General features: G+C 43.8%; 1 protein-coding gene across 1 annotated transcript in view; it reads right to left on the reverse strand.

The window, feature by feature from the left end:
• Positions 1 to 26,568, reverse strand: part of cntn3b (contactin 3b) — a gene marked incomplete at both ends in the record, with an annotated part of 49,304 nt that overhangs the window by 15,277 nt on the left and 7,459 nt on the right. Inside the window, 6 exons of the mRNA XM_080000431.1 lie at positions 1,118 to 1,254; positions 1,697 to 1,881; positions 2,208 to 2,310; positions 3,831 to 4,034; positions 8,374 to 8,472; positions 13,782 to 13,957. Coding sequence (XP_079856557.1) covers positions 1,118 to 1,254; positions 1,697 to 1,881; positions 2,208 to 2,310; positions 3,831 to 4,034; positions 8,374 to 8,472; positions 13,782 to 13,957 — 904 coding nt within the window. The remainder of the gene's footprint in view (positions 1 to 1,117; positions 1,255 to 1,696; positions 1,882 to 2,207; positions 2,311 to 3,830; positions 4,035 to 8,373; positions 8,473 to 13,781; positions 13,958 to 26,568) is intronic.

The following is a 26,568-nucleotide window of genomic DNA, read 5'->3' on the forward strand; positions in this document are numbered from 1 at the left end:
AAAGAGAGAGAAAAATTGCTGACCTGCAGCTTGGCCACTCACAGAAACAAAAAAAGTCCTGTGTTGACAATAGCAGCGGTAGCACATTGATAAGTCATTTATTCTCGATAGGGACGGGGTCCACTACTTGTGTCGTTGGTCAGTGAACAGGTTTTAACCCTATCAGCGCGAGATCCCCAACGTTACCGGATGATAATTTTGTCTATAGGTGGCGGGGAGGTTCTCGGATCACGCGTTCATCAGTGTGGACAGGATCCCCGGATGGCGTGAAGGGGGAAGGGGGAAATACTCCGGGTTGGGTAAACGCTCAGACGATTCTGCATGCGGAGGATTCCAGCCACTCACTGGCGAACTGACAAAGAGCAATATCAACAACAATAATATATATTTAAATATATATATATATATATATATATTTTTTTTTTTATTTTTAATTTTTTTTTATTTTAAGAGCCATCAAACGACTAACGAAATCATGAATTAAAAGAGATTTTAAAATTGCAATGATTTACAAAAGTGATTTTGGCTGTAATTTTTTCAAAGGTACGCAGAATCATCTTAATTATCATTATACGATTAGTCGTATAACGACAACTATTTATTTTTTTCGGGTAATTTATCCTATTTAATTATTAATTTACCTAAAAATCAGTGCATTGAGTTATAACCATACTGATTATTTCATTATTGAGAACAGAAACACAGTCATCATCTCATATTACAGAGATAAAATATCTTATATCTTATCATCCTATACTAAACGTATTTGATGGTATTTTCACCATAAACAAGCTGCCATTATTCTCCATTCCTTTGCACTTAGCCATGGCTGTTGGGAACGTGGAAAAACTTAAAACAAACATAAACATGTAATGATAAGATAACTTGCAATCCCCTTCAAATAAAATAAAACATAAATAAATAACAAAAATAATAATTAAATAAACAAATACTAATAATTTAACCGTAGACACCCTTCAATTCCTAGCAGGGAAAATGTATTGCATTAACTTTGACTTTATATACAGGCAACTTTAGCTCCCATGCTGTCATTTACTTAAACCGGGACGCAGCCGGGACGTCTCCTCACAAGGCCCAGCTTTGCAGCTCTCCCTACCTCCGACTGCAGATTCTCTCCATTCTTCAACCAGCTGTAGGAGGGCTTTGGCTTGCCATTGGCTTTGCACTCCCAGAAGAGGTTCTCTTCGATGGAGAGAGCCGCGTCCCTCATTGTCTGGAGCCAGTGAGGTTTGGCTGCAAAATGAAGAGAGAAGAACTGGCTTTTACGGGAGATGTGGTGTATATGTGAGCGAAGATCCATCGGATCGACTGCTCTGGGTGAAGTCCCAGAATTCCATTGAGATCGTCATCCCCGTATTCAATCTCAGAAGGTGAAGTTGTTTTCCCGAAAGGGTGTCTTCTTCTGACCGATACTGTATTTCATTTTTCTTCACTGGATTGGTATGATCCTAGAAGCAGGCAACGAGCATCAAACAACATTCTCAATCATCCACTCTCAGAGCTAACGTACTGCGTTGTATAAAAAGGAAATTTGGCAGCTGCTGTGAACATCCCTTGAAACCTTTCACACAAGGTTGATACCTGGCTAAGAGTCGGAATTCCGTAAATACATTAGCTCTTAGCCGCTGTTACATGGCTGTCATTGGAATCTCAGCTTCGTAAATGGTTGACTCACCGTGGAAGGAGAGTCGACCTCGCGCCGTGTTCCTGCCTCGGCTGTTCTCCGCGACGCACTCGTATGTCCCCGTGTCCTCCTGCTGGAAGTTGGGAATCTCCAGGACGGCGTTGGAGTTCCTCATTTTGACTTTCCCGGGGAAAGGGACGCCGCTGGTTCGGCTCCAGCTTATCTCCGGTACGGGGCTGCAAACGCAGGAGCAGCAGGAGAAGGAACCCATGGGGACGGCTGTCACTCAAAGTGAATGAAATGAAAACGTTTCTGATGCAAAAAAAAGCCATTCATGGCCGTCGTTCCTGGCGACTGTGACTGTCATCAATTTCCACTCAGGCAGTGAATCTGGAAATAACTTTGATTTGCACACCTGGGCTTTGCACCCACCCACCGATTATCCACTAATTGCTTGTATTCTCACATCGACTAGCTTCGCTCTCGCGTGTGCTATAATTTGCATAAATGCGCACTCAGCACCTTGATTCTCACACGCATGCACATGCATTCGATGGCTTACTTTCCCAGAGCGAAGCATTCCAGTTTCACCACGGATCCCTTGGCGGCCGGAACGGAATCTGAGAAATGGACCTCTATCTTGGGTTCGTATTCACCCATCACTCCTATGGGGGTGGGGGGAGACAACACATGGAGAGATTTGAACATATGCCTTCAACCACAGATTAAAGCAGTTATAAAAGTTGTATTGCTTAAACTACTACTTTTGATTCCGCTTGAATCTACTTTTTTAACTACTTGTTTATTTTCAGTGCTCCTGGGCATGGGTTTGTGAAATGTGTGTTTGTGAAGCCCTTTGAGACTGTATTGTGATTAAGGGCTATATAAATAAACTTTACTTGACTTGACTTAGCTGATGGAGAAAACACATCTGAAATAAACAAAAAATACAACAACAAAAAAATAAAACGGCCGGTGTCCAATTGTGTGTAAGGAGCAAAAACAATCGGTTACGATTGATGGTCGGTCGACCGGTGCATCTCTAATACTAATGAGTGAAATGAGTTAAGTTGGGTGGAGCGAAAACATGGCAAAACTTTGAGGCTGGAACTGTCCACCACTAACAATGAGACAAGCATTGCATAACTGCTTAGGTGCTAAAGGGCCCGAAGAGAGATCGGTAAAATAAAGAAGGATGCCATGGAGTTTATAAAGGATTCAAAGTACACACAGTGGGGATAACTGCTTTTTATCACCTGTGGCATTGTGACTTTGTTTTCCACAGTTTCTTATTCCAGTCACTTTACCAAGGCAGATATATCTCTTTTGAGAGAGACATCACCGTGCCCTACACCCACTGCTTCTCAACCGGTGGATTCCGGTTCAAAGCTTGGCTGCCGGGTCCATTTAGAATTGATTTAAAAAATTCATTTGAAAAATCGATCTAGGTTTTTTCTAGTGTACTGAATTCCTGATGCTGTGCTTTTATTTTGAAACTGTTCCCAACTGTGGCTTGTGGCTTTTATATTTCATATAAATGATTCCCATTTTTTTCAATGTTGAAACTGTAAGACCCAAAGATTCAGGTTGAAAATACTGATAGAACATGGTCTACCAAGGCTGATTGCCTCAACATTAATGCCATCAAACTGGCCTATAAGATTGTTTGTTGTAAGGGCATTCATTCAAAATCATTTGTGTATTTATGTATCATCAAACTTGATTCAAATCGTGGCTGAATAATAGGACTTGATACCCATGGTGCTAATAAATATGTCTTATGCGGTTTTCTTGTTAGTTTTCTCACTACAGCAGCTAGCTAGGCCCTTCAAATGTTCATGCCCTGAAACTATCAATTAATATCTCAGGTTCCTGTTTATTTTTAAACAAGATACCAACTTTCTTAAAAATATATCTCATCAAGTTATTGTTTGAACATTTTCTTGAAAGGAGGTGAGGAAATAAAGTCTAATTTTATTGAAACAGATTTTCCTTTACACATCAACGCAGCAGAATAAAAAAGGACTTGAGTACACTTAATCAGAGGGTAATTATTTCTTGAATATACACAAAAGACAAGAAGAAATCGGGCATTTCCTACTTTTTCTGGCAGTTACAGCTTCTCGAAGGGATGTGCGTATGTTTTATAGCTTCTGTGTCTGAGCTTCAAAGGAAGGTACATCACCATCATTTCTGAGAACCAGCGGTGTAGGGGAGCTGAGGATCTTCTCTCTGGTGATGGTGTTGTTGACAACGCAGGTGTAGTTGCCTACGTCTGACGGTTCCACTTTGGCGATGTAGAGACTTCCGGTTTCCTGGGAAACGAAGCGGCGGCGGTCTTGCTGCACAAAGTACGGATACTCATTGAAGATCCACGCAAAGGTCAGTTCTAGGATGGAAAAGGAACACAAGCACCTTTAAGGTATTGGTTTTGTCAAAAGTTAATGAGTTGAACCTGCCCAAGCATTTGACACACGGCCATGGTATAAGCCTATCATGTGCTCAAAGTGACTTCATCCAGGTAGGCTATGGATGGCCTTTTCAAGCCTGCTATCGTTGTAATTTCTCTAGACCTGTTTTCATCAGCCAATATTTTGTTTTAAATGTTTTTGCTCATGGCCCACGGCCTCATGGGATTTCCTACGCTCCCAGTGGAACCATCTGATCTTCCGTTAAGATATTCTCTAATCAACTAATCCAACTCACATATTGACTTGTTTGTGGATAATCCTCCTCCTGGACTATGGGGTTTCCTTAGTTTTAGGTAAGTGATTATCAAGTATATTAATAATTATGTTACCATTGTTTCATTGTATGGTCATCATTTAGTACATTTAAATTCAAGAATGACAAGCAAGCCATGTTTTGCAAAGGACATTTCGAGACCTAATAAGTGCCAACGTAGACTAAGTTACGCTTATTCATGAACAGTTAATTGACAGCAAATTACAGTAAATTTGTGCTTCATGAATTTGAAGTGCTGCTTCTCCAAGCAAATTAACCCTGACAATTCAGATGATGAAGTAGTCTATTGCATAGTCTATTGCAATGAGCTATACCCTAATGTTTAGCCAATTCTTGCAATGCAAACAATCGAGTCCACTAATTTGGTGGAAATGTCACCCCGTGGAACACGAAGTGAACAGGTAGCTCCTTAATAACATTAACAATTCTCAATCAATTTGAATAATGTACGCGACAAGCAATTTTTTGTTGACTTATTTGATATTGCTATTAAATTAGCATTAACAATCAGAGACTTATTATATGTCATTATTTTGACAAGTAGGTAGTTGTCATTTTCATCCTGTAAAATAATTGAATGCCACAAAATGGTCAAGCTTTTGAAATAACATGGATGTAAAAACAAACATGTGTGATATAAAGATATGAACAATTACATGCTATAGCTGTGCAATTTGTAACATCTCTTATCTTGATGGGAGCAAACTGTGCAACAATGCTTCTACCCGCATCATAATATCTATAGATGCACCGATCCACTTTGTTCCAATCCGATTCCGATACATATGTGCCGATACCGATACTGATGTTATATACATTAGAATCATGACATCTTATTTTGACAACCAACACAGATGAATGGCTGCTTCAATCAGGTTCGGTTTGCCCAACTCAAACTGCCAGTTCCTATTTGCACATGCTTTGAATCGCACTTTACAGGTTCATTATTTGCCAAGTTGAATTCTGAAAGAGGCAGACCATAGAATGGAATTTAGATCAGCACATGAATCGGCGTAAGTATCGTAAGTAACGTAACGTAACGTAAGTATCAGCACCCAATGCCAATATTGGATCAGTCCCATCTCTAATTAACACATCACTAATTCTTATTTCTTAAATATTTCTTGTGTGTAAATATCTTATGAAGGCACCATGATAGTATATAGATAGTATGATAGTCAAGTATCGTTGAACTTCCATGTTATATTTGATTTTGTTAATATCCCCCAGTTCCAATACATAGAAATACAAAAATTGCTATTAGTCCTACAAAAGTGTGGAGGTGTGTTCTGGCCCAGGGCTAGGGAATGAGTCAGAGGAGGCAGGCGGAGGCAAACAGCCCCGGTTGGCGTGTATTTATTTGCTTGTTGAAATAAAAAGGTGGCTCATGGGCCAAAAAGGATAACTTAAATGCTCGTAGGCAAAATACTTAAATCATTCGTTCGAGGGTTAGATGCGCTCCCCGAGTGACAGATCCGTCACGTTCGGTAGCGCGCTCCTCATGCCCGTTCAATAGCATGTCCCGCAAGCATGCCGCCCTCCTTCACTGCAGGGACAACAAACCCTATATTAGTTCCTGGTTTAGGATCGGACGAATCAGCGGAGTCCCTCCGTTGATTCACTGATCCGCAGCAGCTGAGATGCCCTGGGATGGGAGCCTGCACCGGCTGTCTGTAGTGGCGGCTTGACCACACCCCCATGGCCCGCCACAAAAAGCAAAACAAAATGGATTGCAGCGCCTTGCTGGAGCCTGCTTACAAAGTGACTGGCCACATGCAAAGCCATTTATGTACAGTATAGGTGAACCGGTGGACGGGTGGACTGATGGATGGCTGGTTGGATGGATGGATAAGCAGACTTATTGGTCGGATGGATGGATGGATGAGTGACGGGTAGATGGATCGATGGGGGGAAGGGGAGTGGCACAGGGACATCCTCAGCCGGACTGACTCATGTACGGCAAAGAACCCAGCTTCTTGAGGCGGCGGGTCAAAGAAAGGCGCTCTGTGATGCATTACCGTGTCACCTCCGGGGAAGACGGCTGTGCAGATCCACAGAAGAGAGGAAAGCATGGGGGTGGGGGAGGAAGAGATGGGAGGCGAGGTTCTTGGTAATCTGCCACTTTGGAGGTGGGGGGGGGGGGTTGCCGGAGTCATAAGAGGTGTACGAGACGCCTGCCCATCCTATCCGACCATCCACCCCACTATCCCACCCCCCAAGGGAAACCTGCCTGAGAGCTTTGGATTGGATTGAATCTTGGGTGCAGCCATGCAGATACAAACTCATTTTGATTAAGCGAGGGAGAGGGACAGATCCCAGAGTCGGAGGAGGTCTCCGCGGGGTTGAGTGTGGCTAACAGAGAGAGAAAAGAAACATCTCGGAATCAAGCCCTTGAGATGAACTTATGAATGACTATTTACTGTATGAATGCAAAAGTAATGCAATCGCGTATGCTGGTGACAATATTGTAAAGCAACGTTTATATGACGTGATATCTGGAGTGGAGAAGTCTGATTCCTTTAAATCCAATAAATGAACCTTAGAACTTCTTATGTGGTTATTGTGCGATGGCAGTCCTTAAAAGGATTTCAAGGTTGCGTGCAAATAAATGGAATGCACTGTTTCAGTGCGTGTGCTGCCATGTTGAGAGGGTGTTTGGCCCGCAGTGAGCTATTTGCTTTTTACAAGTTAACATTTACATTTTGCATTTATCACCATGGTCCACCTTGTTGCCAACCTTTAGATATGCAAACAGAATGTCATCTGAGGTAGGGATGCACAATTAATCGGATATTAATCGCGATGTCGATTTTGGCTTTCACCATTAATTGATCGTGGCTGGGGATCTTTTTCTTTTTCCAACTTGTCCACTATCTGCGCCAACTCAGCGTTTAGCGTATAATAGTGCACGTCCAAAAAGCTTTACAGCTGAATGCAATTTGCCCTTGTTTTTCATCTGATCCATGTGGTCCATTATCCATGTGACAAAGGAAATAATCCCAGATCTCAACGGAAAAACAGAGTTTGATACAACAACTTTGTTACAGGGGTTGGGGTCTCATGTGGTGCCATTGTTATACGTAATTGAAGAAGACAAAATTAATGTGAATAAATTGGTTCAAAGATATAGATAAATAAAATTATAAATATATAATAAATAATCGTGATCACAATATTGAGCAAAATAATCGTGATAATCATTTTAGCCATAATGGCACCATTCATTTAAGACACAGCATATGAAAAACTAATTACCAAACAAATATTGTCAACGAAGAGCCACCAATACACTCACACTTTGTTGGGGATCAATTACAATTGATTCTGTCATCTAGATTGCAACAGAATTTGGAAGCATGTTGCTCTCTGAGTGGATTAATTAATTATTTATATAATTTATAAACCCTTATCAGTCCCACAATGGGGAAATTCACAGTTTCTCTGCATTTACCCATCCTTGTATCTTATATAACTAGGAGCAGTGGGCTGCCATGTAGAGGCGCCCAGGGAGCAGTTAGGGGGTTAAGTGTCTTGCTCAAGGACACATCAGCATGCTATCAGGAGGAGCCTGGGATCGAACCAGCAACCTTCTACTTACTAGACGCTCTACCTCCTGAATGCTTCAATATAAGTTAAAGAAGGAGAAATCGAAAAGTGAAAAAAAGAAAAAAGACAGAGCGGGTATCTGATTGGTAACTACATGTGGTAAAAGGAACAGAAAATGACCGCTGAGCGCTGTGGTTATATAGATTAGCTTTGCTTTATCAACTTAATTCAAAAGTTGCCATGGGATACAGATATGTCATGGTTCTTCACGCTGAAAGGAATAAAATTAGTTGAACATGAAGTACTTGGGATTTACAGGTGTCTCACACAGATCACTTTGGGTGTCTCGTGCTCCTGTCCTATACAATGCAGTTGGCTAAATACAAAACAGCGCCAATCTGCGCTAGGAGTCACTCAGGTGGCTCAGCTCAACTTACCCCCAGAATGCATGGGCGGCCCACATAACAAAACCACTCCTTGGCCCTCTCGAACGTTAACAGCATTCCTCGCCGTTTGGATTTTGAAGTTGTCGAGGTCTGGGAAATCAAAATAGAATGTAGTATAATACACAGTGCATCGAGGAATATGAGCTTATCGTCAGCATATGAGGATAGCCTGGCCATTGAAAATTTCACTATTGAGAAACTTTACCACTCTGAAACCACTCTGCCACAGCTTCTCAAAGGCAAGTTTCTCAATGGTAAATTGTTCAGTGAAGAGCCAACATTTTCACAAGGCCTAGGTTAAAAGAATTGCACACCTATCTGTGGCAGATCCGCCGGCCACACGCAACCTGAGTGGCGTTTTCAGGGCCCTCCGACACAGAGACACAGACAATGGGGTTGAAAACACACCAGTTTATTGTAGGGATTGAGCAAGATGGAACAAGCCTGGAGCAGATGTACAACATGTCATGACAAGGGCTCCTCTTCGGTGTGTGTGTAGGGATGGGGGTTTAACCTGTTGCTCGTTGATTGGTCTGACGAGCAACAGGCATACAGCCACACTGATCCTGTGCGCAATTGCCTAGACCCAAGAGAGATGTGGCTGCTCAAACCACACCACCTCCATACCACACTATCCTTTAAAACCCACAATGGCTTCCATTTCTTTGATATAGGGTGTTCAAATGAACCCCTGACCTTCATTGAGGTTGATGGGTCATTTCTGAAGACCTGCAGATACCCTGTGACAGCAGACTTAATGCTTCAAAAGATATTTGGACTGCCTATGTCCAAATATAGTTCTGCAAATTTGCATAAGCTAAAATGTTTAAGCTCAGTTTCATATTAGGGCTAAACGATTAATCAAATTCAAACCAACATCGCAATGTAATAGAATGCAATTTTCAAATTGCAAAGGGTTGCGATTAAAACAAAAAACCCTAATTTTTTTATGTTACCCAATAGGGCTGTCAACATTGGCCAGAAATCATGTTTGAATGTTCCTTCAGAAAAAAACATAAATTGGAATATGTTATAATATCTATTACAATTTTAAAAAGTTACAATTTGTCCAGCTTTCTGTCTGTGTCTGCCGCCTCCTCCCCCTCTTCCTCCGGGAAGCAGAGCTGGGATGTTGGAACGGCTCCTTTCTCCTGGATAATTACACGATTGGATCCTTTTATTTAGCTCCTCCGCTCTATATCCTTTGTCGTGAGATTTCAGAAAGCGACCCCAAAAAATGGAAAGAAAAAGAAAAACCTGAATTAAGCCAAACCTCCGCTGTCCCCCGTGAGCCCCAGTGCTTGGTCCCGGGCTGCGGTGCGCTGTGCAGGGCACGTGCTGCTGGCAGAGCCTGGAACACCTGCAGAGTCCGGATGGAGCCTCTAACTGTTTTTCTTTTTTTTAAACCTTTTTTTATTTGAATGAGCAAAATAGAGCACACAGACAAAGCTCATTCACTTGTGCGCACAAAGAGGACGTACGTATGTAGACATATGCGCGCAACATTTTTATAAAAAAAAAAAACTTTTCTGCTGAAACACTGCATATTTTTTTATGTTAATTTTCAGATTTGAACACCTACAAGGCTTGAACTTAAATCAATTAGTCAATATTGTGACTTCAACCGTGATTAAAGGTTTTTCTTTCTACAATTCAATAGTTAAATAAGATATGTTTTTCATCTCAATTCATGCATCAAAATAATCTCATTTCATTTTAACACGTAGGCCCGGCCTATAGGAAAGAGTAGTTTATATGTTGACTGTATCCAATTTTGTGTTGCTCATATTATAGAATGACTTATTACTTGTGTTTAGTGAATAATACAGAAGATAAGGAATTGTAAAAAAACACACAATTTGATTGTTTTCCAAAATCGTTCAGCCCTACTTCATATGAAGGCAAGGAGAGGGGAAAAGGAAAATCCACGGCGGGAGGGGAGAAAGTGTGACAAATCTCGACAATAAGTGGCATCATTATTAAGCGCAGTATAATCTTCACTCGAAAGCATTTGTGTCTACATCAATACAGTACTCGGTGGGTCCTACCCGCAAATGAATGAGGGTATTGTCGGCAGAGAGAGAAAAAAAATAAAGAAAAAGTCAAAGAGAATAAAAAATCCCTGTCCCCGGGGATGATAAAACAGCTCTCGCTTTGTGACTGATGGGGTTGGCTGGAGCAGTCAGAGACGCACCCTCCGGCCTTAAACAGCCCAGAATCAGACCCCGGCAACAAAAATAATAAAAAAAACAAAAAAACAAAAAGAAAGTCACTGTGACGGATAAGAGAAATTAGGAGGGGCAGGGGGGTTATGTGGAGAAGTGGCTGTTTAAGATTAATGAGGAGCTATCCTTGGTGACGCTGGAATCAAACACAGCCCAGTCACGGCGGGACGTCAGAGGAGGCAGTGGCATGGGGCGAGTCAGCGGCTTTGAACTACAGAGCGAGCGCGAAGAGCGAACCTGTCTCTCATCCCCCCACGAACCGCCTACGAGGGCAAGCGGAGGAGGGGGTTGATGCTGGAGCTGATGAACAAGAAAACATATACAAACCCAACCTCCTCTAAACGGATTCATCCATTTTTTTGTGGACCGGCAGGAGGTAGATTGGCAGGGGCTTCCAATTTGCGGGTGGGAGGGCGACTCCAAACGACAAGGCTGCGAGGGCAGAGGTTTGGCAGGCTGTTGCACGGACACAGCCCTCTCTCCCCTCTCTCTCTCTCTCTCAATCTTTTGTGGCTTCTGAGCGAAAGAATAATTGGCTTCACCGGGTTGGACTAACTCACTGACCACCAATCAGCAGCTAAAGTCATTGCGCACAAGTAGGACAATGCGGTGCGGCTAGCTTAAACACATTAAATCCGTGAAGACTATTGTGTACCAATTGTGTTGTGGGTAGGTCTGCGTAACAGGTAAAAGCCTAGGCAGTCGAGGTAAATGCTAGGGGTGCAAGATGCTCTGGGGGATGCACAACTTCAACCTTTTTAAAAATACATTTATTTATACATAAATCTATGACGCGCCCCATCAAAAACGTAGCTGAATGTGCACAACTATGCAATGAGCCCATAAGATAATGGTACTCTACCCCAAAATGTTAGTTGTTGTAGAAACTGCAAAGCGTGAAGGATCTTTATTTAACTTATGTGAGAACTCTTCCCACTTATAGTTTTGGACAATTCGTTCCAAAAAAAAAAAAAGAATTAATTTATTATTATTTATTTATTTCTTTCTTTATTTATTTGTTTGTTTATTATACCTTATTAATCCCTCTGGGGGAAATGAGTTCTCTGCATTTGACCCAGACCTGCCAACCTTGGGAAAATATTGTGAGTTCCACAATAGTGTAACAGGGAGTCTCGTTGGCGTTTGAGTTACTGCAGCTAAATGACTCCATCATTTATTCACACCGTAGCCGTCTCGTAACGAGGATAATCACATCATATGCGAGATACTACAGCTAACTATACACAGTATACAAATGAATCACATTAGGATATACCCCTAGAAATGCATCATCTCGTAAAGTTACCAGACATGTTTAACAACTTGATATGCAACGATTGCAATTTTCTCGGCCAATTCAGATTCCTTATTATTTAAAAGTCTGACCGGCCAAAACCGATTTCCCAATCGTCAATGACAAATACATCCTGTGATCTGATCACGCTCATGTGATAGGACCGCTGCACATACGGACTACCGCTTCAATTTTCAGTTATCACAAATAGTGAGATTGCTGATTTGGACACTATGTGTTTATTATTGTTCATTATTCACTATGGAACATTAATAGAACATGAAACTGTCCATGAGTTCCAATAAAGTACAACATGGAATGGTCACACAAATCTATACTTCTATTTTATATATATATATATTTACAGTATATTTATATTTATATTTTTAATATAATATATATTATTTTATAAATGGCTCTTCTCACTCTGGTTCACTGGAAGTCCTCCTTCGCTCACGGTGCATGAAACCAACTGAATCAAATCGAATGACTCATTTTACTGAATGACCTGTCAAGAACCGAGTCTCAAAAAAAAGAGTCAAACTTTTATAATAACTTTTAGAATAATAATATATTTGACACTGATCGTCCAATCACCTGTCATGGCCGATAAAGCTGAAAACCGGCCGATCAATTGGTGCATCTCACATAATTTTTTTTTTTTTTTGTATAGTTTGACCAAGAATTGCGTGTTTGGTACACAAAATGCGTGCAGGTTGGCAGGTCTGTTGACCCATGAAATCTAGGAGTAGTGGGCCATGATTCAAACCAAGGACCTTCTTGCTTTTAGGCAACAGTGCTGATCACTGAGCCACCGTTCGCAAAACAAAGTGTATTGAATAGAACTTTATATTATGTAAATATTGTGAAATGCATTCTGGGATGGTCAAAGGATGGGCGTTTATTGGCACACACCAGATTGTACAAAGAGTCTCTTTATAGCCAAGGAAATTACTAGTGGTGCATTGAAAGCATATATTTTGGGTCGCAAGGGGGGGCCCTTAAAAATCTTGCCTAGGGCGCCATGTTAGCTAGGGCCGGCTCTGAGTAAAAGTCTCCTCAAGGCACTGATATGGCGGCCATGGATCCCGCAGACCTCCCTCTCTGTGCATTAAACCAGACAATAAATGTTAAGCCCCTCTGTTCTATCTCCCAGTCCCCCAACTCTTCCCCTCCCCCCGCAAGTGAGATTCATTACCAGGCTGCATCCATAATGGCATCCCATCTCCTGAGAGGAAGTGAAAGGCCCTCTATCCCCGACCGCATGATCAATAGCCGACGGGGCTTGATCGGAGAGGGGAGCGGTGGCTCAGCGCTGTCTGTGTGAAGGTAGAACCCCGCTATGACCCCCCCCCCCCCCCCCCCCCTTTCCTGATCCCTCCATCCCAATCTACCCCAGCCCCTGGCTGGAAAGACAGCCGCGACAGCCCGTCATTGATCCACAAAGTCGCGCCGCGTGTTTAATATGAAGCGTCTGTCTGTAATTACACAAAAAGTTACAAACACTTTGCAGGCGGATCATAGGTGCCCGCTGACGTACCGCTTGCATACACACGAAAAATAAAGAAATATGAGTCGGACCGAGTGGCAAGGTGGCATGGGCTGTCGGAGCCGGAGCCGCTAATGAGAATCAATGGAGTTCAGAGGCAGTCAGGAGCTGCCTCTCCCTCCTGCCGCATTTGTTGCATCTGACATTTCATTCGATTACCACAGAGTAACAGACTGACTACCCACCGCGGCCCCCCAACCCCTCCCAAAACCCAATTCCCCCGGGGCCGATCCAGAAAACAAGGGAGGGCAGGACAAGGGTTGAAAGTCCAAGGCACACTTCCACACACACAGAATGACAATTTTTAAAGGGAAACGAAACGCTCACTTACATGCAAACTGGAGGCCGGCTTTGTGGCTGAGGACCGACCCCCGTGTGTTGGAGGCCAAGCACTGGTAAGTCCCGGTGTCTTGGTCCCGGTCCAAGCTGCTAATGATCAGGCTGCCCCCGGACATGTGACGCCGGTAGTCGTTCCTCAGATCGATGAGCGTTCCGTTTAGCAACCATCTGGAAAGACGCATACACAATCAGTACCCGAGCCTCTGGGGTGGTGGTGGTGGGGGGGGTGTTTAGAGCAGGACGGGGAGTGAATGGGTGGAGGCGGATCAATAGCTTTCGACTGGTGCACCTGCACCCTTATCTGAAGCGACGATAATCAGGATCGTTATCAATCGCCCCAACGGTGGTGTAAAAGGATATGGGTAGAACATCAGGACAACAACACCCCCCAACAATGACACAACGTGACTTTGTTCAACTTTTAAAAGCCAGTTCTATCGTAACTCCAAGCTAAATTAATTGCGTCTCCTTTTGTAAGAGATATCTTATGAACAGTGAGTCACCAAGTCAAAATATATATACACAGCGTTCCAAATTATTATGCAAATTGGATTTAAGTGTCCTAAACATTGAATTTTTTAAACTCATGGATGTTATTGTGTCTCAGGGCTCTTTGGATCACTGAAATCAATCTCAGACACCTGTGATAATTACTTTGCCAGGTGAGCACAATTAAAGGAAAACTACTTAAGAAGGACGTTCCATGTTATTAAGCAGGCCACAGGTTTCAAGCAATATGGGAAAGAAAAAGGAACTCTGTGCTGCCGAAAAGCGTCAAATAGTGCAATGCCTTGGACAAGGTATGAAAACATTAGATATTTCACAAAAACTTAAGCGTGATCATGGTACTGTGAAGAGATTTGTGGCTGATTCAGGGCACAGACAGGTTGGTGCAGATAAAGGCATAATGAGGAAGGTTTCTGCCAGAGAAATTCATCGGATTAAGACAGCAGCTGCTAAAATGCCATTACAAAGCAGCAAACAGGTATTTGAAGCTGCTGGTGCCACTGGAGTCCTACGAACCTCAAGGTGAAGGATCCTCCAGAGGCTTGCAGTTGTGCATAAACCTACTATTGGGCCACCCCTAACCAATGCTCACAAGCAGAAACGGCTGCAATGGGCACAGAAATACATGAAGACTCATTTTCAAACAGTCTTGTTTACTGATGAGTGCCGTGCAACCCTGGATGGTCCAGATGGATGGAGTAGTGGATGGTTGGTGGATGGCCACCATGTCCCAACAGGGCTGCGACGTCAGCAAGGAGGTGGCAGAGTCATGTTTTGGGCCGGAATCATGGGGAGAGAGCTGGTAGGCTGCTTTAGGGTCCCTGAAGGTGTGAAAATGACCTCGGCAAAGTATATGGAGTTTCTGACTGACTACTTTCTTCCATGGTACAAAAAGAAGAACCGTGCCTTCTGTAGCAAAATCATCTTCATGTATGACAATGCACCATCTCATGCTGCAAAGAATACCTCTGTTTCAATGGCTGCTATGGGCATAAAAGGAGAGAAACTCATGGTGTGGCCCCCATCCTCCCCTGACCTCAACCCTATTAAGAACCTTTGGAGCATCCTCAAGCAAAAGATCTATGAGGGTGGGAGGCAGTTGGCGTCAAAACAGCAGCTCTGGGAGGCTATTCTGACATCCTGCAAAGAAATTCAAGCAGAAACTCTCCAAAAACTCACAAGTTCAATGGATGCAAGAATTGTGAAGGTGACATCAAAGAGGGGGTTCTGTGTTAACATGTAACTTGGCCTGTTAAGATGTTTTTGATTGAAATAGCTTTTGATTTCAGTAAATATCACCTCCTAATGCTGCACATTCAACAAATGACCATTTTCAGTTCTTTCAACCTATAAAATGCGTTGAAACTCTGTTGTGTGTAATAATTTGGAACAGTGCATTTTGAGTTTTTTATTTTTGAAAAACATACTGTTATCATTGGGAGGTTTGTTCAATAACATTCGAATTATACCCTAACGGTTGATGACGTGAAAATTATACTGACTGTCATTTGCATCGACTATTTAGGAAAATCAGAGAAAAATATCATTTGTATAATAATTTGGAACGCGGTGTATATGTGACTCTGCCCCTGGTCCTCCCCGCCTGACACTCTTCACATTGACGCAGCCTCCCATTATTCATCTCACGGCCGGCGTATTCCCCCCACCCAATCTGGATGCTGCCGAAGCGAAACAAAAATGCAGAAGTAAAATAGCTTGCGTTTTCATCTTCATCTTCTGTTTACCCTCCATTTGTGTTGACATGAGCATGAGCTGGAGGAGGGGCGGGGGGTGCAATTTCCCAGCTATATCAGTAGCCACCGAGTCGTGGTTGAAGTTAATGGCGGGGGACTGCGGCCAGCCGGCATAGAAGCACATTACACTTGGAGCTCATTTGGCAGGGTTTGAGGGCGCGCGAGGGCGTCTTTGCAACAGCCGACGCAACTTTTTCTCTCATCCACAGAACGTCAGGGATATCAATTGATCAAGCTAAATTATTCCCCTTACTTTAAACTAAAAATAAATAGGCAGCCCCCCTCCCTCCCAAGAAAAACCCATCGGCAACAATTCAGTAATGAGCCAGATTCGATTTATGATACGTTGGTCCGTGTATCAAAATGGCCGATTCATCGTCTCACAACCAACCGCAAGAAAAAATAAAAAGAATGTGGTGGAGGAATGTGGTTCTGCAGCAAGCAATAAAGGTCTCAGTATTGAATACATTTTGGAATCTAACAAACAATCAGAAGTAAGAAAGGGAGCTTAAGCCCCCAACAAGAGTCAGAGTCAGCGATACTCTGACCTGTATTTGGCGCGGCCCTTTTGGCTCGAGGCTGCCACGGTTGCGGAGGCCGATCGGCCGTGAACTTGGGATGACCTCGAGGTTCAGCATCAATTGTGCATGAGGCCTCTTCATCAGATTAAGGGTGGGGGGGTGGGTCATGCAAGAAGGGGGGCGCACTGTCTGCAGCGGCCCACTTCACGCACCTGGATAATATACTCAAGGGCCAGAACCTCTGAGGATAGTAGAGTATCCAGGATTTGGTTATGCACACTGCACACAGACACACAGACACACAGACACACAGACAGACACACACACACACACACACGCACACACACACACACACACACACACACACACATTCACACACAGAACGCGAGGTTCTTTGCACTACTAATCTCTGGGCGCCTGTAACAATATATTAACAGATATTTTGTTAGCTTTTCAAAGCAAAAGTGTCCTGCTTTTCTTTTTCAAGTGGAATGGATGTGTGTATGTGTCTCTAGTGTGTAAGTGTTTATGCAAGGACGAAAGACAGAGAAACAGAGAGACAGACAGTCAGACAGACAGAAAGATAGATAGATAGATAGATAGATAGATAGATAGATAGATAGATAGATAGATAGATACTTTTTGTGTGATTCTGTGCTTATATTCAATATCCTTTGTGAATGACTCATAGGATATGCGCAAAATATAGAAAGTATTTCTCCTTTTATTTAAAATGAAAATCCATAAGATTGTCTGCAAATGGGTGGATTACACTAAAAGTCCCAGAATTCCATTCTTTTCTAAACTGCAAGTTTTTTTTTTTTTCCAACATCTAGGTTTACTCTCGTGCCGTTCACTTGTTGCATATGCCCGATCAGTGCGATTTTGCTGGGAAAGGTGGTGGACGATAACAGTATAGAGAGCAGCGACACGTTTCTTATAAACTGCAAATATAATATAATAATTTCAAATATGAGATATTTTATACAAAATAATCAATCAAATTACCATTTTAACCAATTATACATCCCTATTAATCTAAACCACACTCACAAGCAGCCTATTAAAAAAAGAAAAGAAGAGTTGCATCATTCCCCTCCAGCCACGTTTATCAAAGTTGTTTCCAGCAGGGTTTTCTTTCTTTCCCAATCTCTGTTCTGCTTTCTTGATTCCTGCGTTAAATTAGATTAATTGTAAATATGGTGACAGGTGTATTCAGGTGTACTGGCAGTCCGACTGCCAAGCCACAATCTGGCACCGGCACCGGACGATTTGTCAATTAAGTGCAGCCAGAGTTCCCCAATGTCTTATTGCTCCTCTCCAAAGACTTGCACGTGAACAGATAGCGTAAAAAAAACGGAATGCGCCGAGCCAACGGGCTAAACAGGTAGGAACGGCTGGTGTGTGCTCGGCTTTTTAATCAAAACGCAACCCAGGGGGTTATTAGAGTAAATATAACAAGGCGAAAAATTGACGGACTGACATTTTCATTCCACTGTGTCTGCCATGTAATATGTCTTTGTAGCCTCTAACGATAACTGGAGCTCATTCTTTTCAAAATTGAGCGTCAAATTTGATTGAAGAACCCTCAATCTCAACCTTAACTGGGAATGCTGGGTATTATTGTTGGGTTGTTTATTCATCTCAAGAGCTTCTGTGTTATATAAGCACAGATATATATGTATAAATAAATAAATAAATAAATAAATACAGAAATATATATATATATATATATATATATATATATATATATACACATATACATACACAATATATGATATATGATATAAAACAAACCAAAACATATAATCTTTAGCATGTACCAATAATTTATACTGTGCACAGAATTGCATTTGGTATGTTTTTTGTTGTTTTTATATGTTTGGCTATTATAGTTCTGTTTTTTGGGCTATTTTTATTTTCATTTGATCATTTGGGATCCAGCCCCCCTAATTTTTGGGCTAAAAGTGTACGGAACAGGACAATCACTAAAGGTACGGACACAATTGAGGTGTTGTTAGAACAGACATCTCGTGGTTCAACTTCTGTCCAAATCAATGCACAAACAGAGTAGAAATTAGTGACGCAAAGTAGCTGAACATTCGTTCTTTATCGACACACCAATGTGTGAAAACTAATGGAACGAGATGAGTTTTAGAGCAAGACACTTTGTGATGTCATCATACTATGTACTATAAATTTGCACCGGCGTAGAGTCTGTCGCTCTGTAGTGGTTAGAGATTACAAATTAGGCGTGTATGTGTGTATTTATGTACTGTCTAACCTGGTTGATGTCTACAGAGATGTTCGATTGATATTTTATCTCTTTGGTCTTTTTGTAAATGAAGACATTGTATTCTGATATAACCCCGTGTTCACCAAGTGCCACGTTCCACCATCTTTGTTAATGTGCAGAGCTGTTTTAGGCCAATATTTTACAACACAGTGCTTTACGCTACTTGCGCGCGTATGGGAGAAAGTGCAAATAAACACGGTGGAACGTGGTTCTTCTGGGAATTACTGACTGAATGGATAATTACAACATTTGCCCGTTACCATGCAGCACCAACATGAGGTGAGGTGAATTAAGTTTACATCTTCAACTTTACAAATTAGTCAGATTTTGATACAGTATATACAGTAGGAGCCACTTGGATAGGGCGGCTGGAAGGGGACAGGAGCCAGGCAGATCCATGATTGGGGCATGGCTGACCCATGCAGGGTCACTCCCGGATCCTTGTTCGGATCTTGCCTGTAATGACATCCCCCTTGATAATGTAATTTCACCCCGGGCGCCCAGGAACGCCCCCAGGCTGCATTTGGAAAAGCAATTGCAATGCCTTATCTGTCCACGGGGAGAACAGTGGTTCAAAACAAGAAGCAACTCGCGTATAGATTCAGATTCAAGATTCAAGTATACGGGATAATCTTGCATGTGTTTAATGAGAAATATACATATTTTGGAATGGAACATTTTCTGTACACCTAATAGAATAAAGATATACATCTCTGATTTTAAAGAACAAATGGTTTCAAGGAGTGAATTAATCAGTTTTTTTAAATTTATTGTAGGTTAGATAGATTGGAGATATAATTTAATAAAACAAATGAAAACACTGTGCATAACCATGTGTAACAGGTGTTTTGAATTACATAAAATAAATGTGAAATATCGCAACAAATTTAATCGCAATACTTAAGGTATTGCAAAACTAGCCATATTATGCGTTTTCGCACCGCAGGAACTTTTTCATCGTTCTAAGGACTTTTTGGAGGAACCGTCCCTTTTATTGTGTCCGCACTACAGGAACTACTGAAGGAATGATCGTAGTTCTTAGAACTTGGTTTAAAGCTACTTATTCAGCTCCTACTCCAGGGCAGGGACAAAGAGCACAAGAGGAACCTCAGTGTTGTAAGTGCTGGTGATGGGTCCTGACGTAAGACCACAGTCCTTCGGACTGAGTCTGCCCGGTAGAGTCGCATCTCTCTGGGTGGGGACCAGCCCACATACAGTCAGCGGTAATAAAAAACATGACTGATTAAAAAAAATAAAAATAAAACAATAAAAATTTGTATTTTTGTTGTCTATGTATTAATTTAATTTTACAACGTTAATTGAATGAAACAGAAAATCACAGAGTGAGCGAGCCTGTGCTTTACAAAAGTGGGAACAAACTTTTAAATTATATGTTATAGCCTGGGTCTCAAACTCGCGGCCCGATATTTTGCGGCCCCCTACTTGACATCAAAGTTTAGTGTTAGTGCGGCCCGCGCCTTGTTCTCACATGCACCTTTTTGCCGAGTCGTTGCGCTAGTCATTGCACTGGGCGTTTTATATTTTTTCATCACTTATGGGCTACCATAGCTCAGGCTCGTGACAGCTTCTGGTGGTGTTTGTTGACAAGTTAGCCAATTAGCAACGTTAGTCACTTGGTTGAAATGTGATTCCGGAGTCACACCAAGCGGAAGGAAAATATATCCTCTCACCCAGTGCAAGGTACAGAGGACTTAGGAAGTAGGCGGACTCAACAAGATTTTGGTTTCATCTGACCATATGACATTCTCCCAATCCTCTTCTGGATCATCCAAATGCTCTCTAGCAAACTTCAGACGGGCCTGGACATGTACTGGCTTAAGCAGGGGGACACGTCTGGCACTGCAGGATTTGAGTCCCTGGCGGCGTAGTGTGTTACTGATGGTAGCCTTTGTTACTTTGGTCCCAGCTCTCTGCAGGTCATTCACTAGGTCCCCCCGTGTGGTTCTGGGATGTTTGCTCACCGTTCTTGTGATCATTTTGACCCCACGGGGTGAGATCTTGCGTGGAGCCCCAGATCGAGGGAGATTATCAGTGGTCTTGTATGTCTTCCATTTTCTAATAATTGCTCCCACAGTTGATTTCTTCACAACAAGCTGCTTACCTATTGCAGATTCAGTCTTCCCAGCCTGGTGCAGGTCTACAATTTTGTTTCTGGTGTCCTTTGACAGCTCTTTGGTCTTGGCCATAGTGGAGTTTGGAGTGTGACTGTTTGAGGTTGTGGACAGGTGTCTTTTATACTGATAACGAGTTCAAACAGGTGTCATTAATACAGGTAACGAGTGGAGGACAGAGGAGCCTCTTAAAGAAAAAGTTACAGGTCTGTGAAAGCCAGAAATCTTGCTTGTTTGTAGGTGACCAAATACTTATTTTACCGAGGAATTTACCAATTAATTCATTAAAAATCCTACCATGTGATTTCCTGGATTCTTTCCCCCCATTCTGTCTCTCATAGTCGAAGTGTACCTATGATGAAAATTACAGGCCTCTCTCTTCTTTTTAAGTGGGAGAACTTGTACAATTGGTGGCTGACTAAATACTTTTTTGCCCCACTGTATATATAGCCTCTTCTTCTTTCGGCTGCTCCCGTTAGGGGTCGTCACAGCGGATCATCTGCCTCCAATACCTTCTGTTCTGCGCATCTTCCTCCCTTACACCAACCGCCAGAATGTCCTCCCTCACCACTTCCATATACCTTCTCTTTGTCCTTCCTCTTTTCCTCTTGCTTGGCAGCTTCATCCTCAGCATCCTTCTCCCACTACCGTCCTTTAGACCTTCCCCTTCACTCTTGCTGGAACCTTTCTGTCACAGATCACTCCGGACACTCTTCTCCACCCACTCCACCCTGACTCTACTCTATTCTTCACCTTTCTCCCGCACGCTCAGCTGCTTTGATGCTCAGGCATCTCGCCGATTCCAACAAAGTGGCAGCGGTCCTCCTGCAAGAGACACACTGGGTGTCAGATGAAAACCTCAAGCTTCCTGGGTTCTCCCTCGCTGGATCCATCCACAGCAAGAAGCATGGAATGGCAACCTTCGTCCGAGATGGTTTGAGCTGGGCAGCCACCAGCCAATCTCCACCTGGCTGCAACATCTAGTGGCTGGCCACTAAAATCCAAGAAACATCTGTCGTGAACGTATATAAGCCCCCACCAACAGCGCTGACTGCATCATCACTTCCATCCGTGACTGCTCCTGCCATCTATGCAGGTGACTTCAACTGCCAACATACGGATTGGGGTTACCAACACACATCACAGGATGGAGAAGCACTGAGTGAGTGGGCCTCTAACTTTGAGGCACTACTGCTGTACGACCCAAAGGAGCCCCCAAGCTTCTGCTCTGCACGTTGGAACTCTTATACCAACCCAGATCTGGCGTTCGTCATATGCCGCAGTAACGACCTGAAACCGGAGAGACGTGTCTTGGACAGGTTCCCTCGCTCACACCACCGGCCATCCATCATCAAAGTACCATCCCTAGTACAGCCGGTAGCTGGCAAACCGGTCAGGAGATGGAACTTCAGGAAGGCGAACTGGCAGTCGTTTACGGTGGAAACAGAAAGAAGAACTGCTGGTCTCATGGACCCAGAAGCAGAAGACGTGGATGCTGCATACAGTGCCTACTGTGAAGTCCTCCTAAGGGCAGCAAAGCACAACATCCCACGTGGCTACAATAAAAACTATATCCCGGGCTGGGATGAGGAGTGCAGCTGCCTGTTGCGCCAACACCAGCAGGCGATCACCAGGGAAGAAATGGACGCAACAGCAACAACCCTACTGCAGAAGCTGGATGACACCCGAAGGGCTAGGTGGACGGAAGTAGCGGAATCCATCGACTTCACCCACTCCAGCCGGAAGGCGTGGCAGACCATCAACTTGCTCTCAGGGAGAAAAACAAAACCTTGTAGGTGTCCAGTGACTGCAGATGCTATTGCTTCCCAGCTCCTGAAAAATGGTCGCTTCCCTGATGCGGACAAAAACTTCGCACGACTGACATCGTGTGAGGTATCATCCCTCTCCAGAGCAGCCAGCGCTGATGCTAATCTCTCAGGAGACTTCACAGCAGCCGAGCTAAAGGCAGCAATTAAAAAACTGAAGCTGGGCAAATCACCAGGTCGAGACAATATCCACCCAGAGTTTGTTATGCACCAAAGTGAAAGAACATCTCAATGGCTACGCACATTCTTCTCATCATGCTTCCGGAGGTCCAAGCTCCCGAAGACCTGGCGCCGTGCTTCCATCATAGCCTTGCCAAAGCCGAACAAACCCGCCGAAGACCCGAAGTCCTACAGGCCCATATCCCTGCTCTGTGTCCCGTACAAGATTCTGGAGAGGCTGATCCACAGCCGCATTGAGCCAGTGGTGGACCCTCAACTCCCACCGGAACAAGCCGGCTTCCGCAGAGGCAGGTCAACGGTGGACCAGGTAACGCTACTCACCCAGGACATCGAGGACAGCTTCCAAGATAATGAGAAAGCTGGAGTAGTATTCCTGGACCTGACAGCCGCTTATGACACCGTGTGGCACCGTGGACTACACCTGAAACTGTTGAGAACAATCCCGGACCGGCACATGGTGAGATTTATTATGGAGATGCTATCTAACCATAGCTTCATCCTACAAACCAGCGATGGCCAGACCAGCAGGCTCAGAAGGCTGAAGAACGGTGTCCCGCAAGGCTCTGTCCTCTCACCAATGTTATTTAACATCTATATTCACGACCTGCCAGACACAACATCCAAGAAGTAGGGCTATGCGGACGACCTGGTCATCATGCTTTGATGCCCAACATGGAACACTATGGAAGAAGGCCTCAACCGAGACATGGGCATCCTGGCAGACTACCTCCAGAAGTGGCACCTTCAGCTCAGCATGGGCAAAACAGTGTCTGCAGCTTACCACCTCTACAACCGGGAGGCAAGAAGGGAACTGGACGTGCATGTTGGCAACATCCGCCTGGAGTTCCAGCAAGCCCCCAAGTACCTCGGCGTATGCTTGGACCGGACGCTGTCCTACAAGCAGCACCTGGATGAAGTGAAGGCCAAGACAACCGCAAGGGTCTCGCTCATCCGCCGCCTTGCAGGCTCGACTTGGGGAGCTTCCCCTCAGACCCTACGCATATCCACGCAAGCCCTGGTCCTACCCGTAGCGGAATACTGTGCCCCTGCCTGGAGCAGAAGTCCACATGCGAACAAGGTGGATACTGTCATCAACAGCGCCCTCCGGATAGTAACTGGTTGTCTGAAACCCACCCCTGTGTCCTACCTGCCAGTCCTAGCTGGTATCGCCCCACCCAGTCTCCGACGGGAAGCAGCTACCCTCGCCCTGGCAAGGAAAGCCCAGAAGAACGACTGGCACATCCTACACAAAGCCACAACAACACCGGCACCACCATGCAGGCTCAAGTCTCGCCATCCCTACAACAAGGCAGCACAAGAGATGCTACAGTCGATCCCTGACGACTTGTCCAAGGACGCCTGGCTGGCAGCATCCTGGAGACAATCGTGGGAGTCAGCTGCGCCCTCTCGCATCCAACGATACATCCGGGACCCAGGAGGAGGTGTAAAAGGAGAAGACATGCCACGCCACCTATGGACCTCGCTGAACCGCCTGCGTACTGGCGTCGGGCGCTTCAAGTCCTCTCTAAAGAAGTGGGGCCTATCCGACAGTGCGTCATGCGAGTGTGGCGAACCTGAACAGACTGCCGAGCACATAATCACCAGCTGCCCCCTATACAGCCCACCCTCAGAAGCTGGCCTTTTTGACCTAGGACTGGAGACGAGGGCGTGGCTATATGCCTCTGAGTTGGCCATCTGATGATATACGAAAGAAGAAGAAGCTGCTTTGCATGGTCGACCCCAAGTACTTGAACTCATCCGCCTTCTCCACCTCCACTCCTTGCATTCTCAGCTTTTCGCCGCCGTCTCTCCCATTCAGGCACATGTATTCTGTCTTACTCCTGCTGACTTTCATTCCTCTTCTCTCTGATGCATGCCTCCACTTCTCCAGGCTCTCCTCAACCTGCTCTCTACTCTTGCTACAGATCCCAATGTCATCCGCAAACTTCATAGTCCACAGAGACTCCTGCCTGATTTCATCTGTTAACCTGTCCATCACCATTGCGAACAACAAAGGGCTCAGAGCTGATCCTTGATGCAATCCCAACTCTACTTTGAATGCCTTCGTCAAGCCTACTGCAAACCTTACTACTGTCTGACTGCCCTCATACATATCCTGTACCACTCTTACGTACTTCTCTGCCACCCCCGACTTCCTCATGCAATACCACACTTCCTCTCTCGGCACCCTATCATATGCCTTCTCCAAATCCACAAAGACGCAGTGCAACTCCCTCTGGCATTCACTGTACTTTTCTATCAGCATTCTTAAAGCAAACATTGCATCTGTAGTACTCTTTCCTGGCATGAAACCATACTGCTGCTCGCTGATCCACACCTCTCCTCTTAACATAGCCTCCACTACCCTTTTCCATAGCTTCATGCTGTGGCTGATTAACTTTACTCCCCTGTAGTTACTACAGCTCTGTACGTCTGCCTTATTCTTGAAGATGGGTACCAGTACACTTCTTCTACACTCCTCCAGCATCCTCTCTATTTCCAGGATGGTGTTGAACAGTCTCATTAGGAAGGCCACACCCATCTCACCTTAACATTTCCATGCTCTATATATATATCTATATATATACAAAATAATAGTGCGCCATTCTCATCTGGTTCATTATGCGCTTGAATAAAATAAACACAAAACTTAAAAAAAAAACATTCCTCTGTTTTCTCTGTGACGATTGAATGACCATGAGACAATGAATGACATGAAAACCATAACAAATAGCAGGGTTAGCATTGAGGTGACAATGTACATTATAGCAGTGTAAGGTTAAGAATATAAGGTAATTCCTATATTTTAGTTACTTTATGTGACCCACCGCAGCAAAACCCGCTATCTCGCACATTTCCAAAATCTCCAGGAGCAGCCAAATAAGTTGAAAAGACCTTTCTGGAAGGAAAATTTGAATTTTCCAGATCCGTGTTCCTTTGCGTTTTTTTTAAATCTCTCAATTTATTTTAAAAACCAAGTTTGATTTACTGTATGAATAGTATATACATGTTAAAGCATTGAGTTAAATATCCTTGGTAGATTACATGGGGAAACAGTTAATTTCACTCATGAAGAAGAAAAAAGCTGACTTCCGTAAACAGATGATTAAAGCGCAGCAAGAAGATTCTTCAGTTTCTCTGTGTTGTTATGGATTACGAGAAGCGGGTGGCAGAAGCTCTAAATTGTATCTCAGACCTTAATCTGACCAGTGTGATAGATCCAAGTCAGTGTAAGCAGCTCGTTCTGGACACATTTTCCGTGATGATAGTCAGTTCTCCAACAGCGACGCGGAGAACGACAGCGCTGCTGAATCTGATATTATCCCGTACTTGAAGAACATTTCAAAGAGTGGATTTCAACCTGAATGTGACGATGAAACAGAATATTTTCAAGAACCATCGGATGAGACTGACGATACACCCGTTGTTACAACGGAAGAAGATGATGACGTGATGAAGTCCGTTGAGGTTGGTGATGCAGATTATGACCAAGTAGCAATGGACAAGATTCTCAAGTAGACCTGCAAATGCAACCAGGGGTGAAAAGAAAATGGCAGGCTTGA

The sequence above is a fragment of the Zeus faber genome, assembly GCF_960531495.2.
Source record: "Zeus faber genome assembly, chromosome: 5".
Lineage (NCBI taxonomy): Eukaryota > Metazoa > Chordata > Actinopteri > Zeiformes > Zeidae > Zeus > Zeus faber.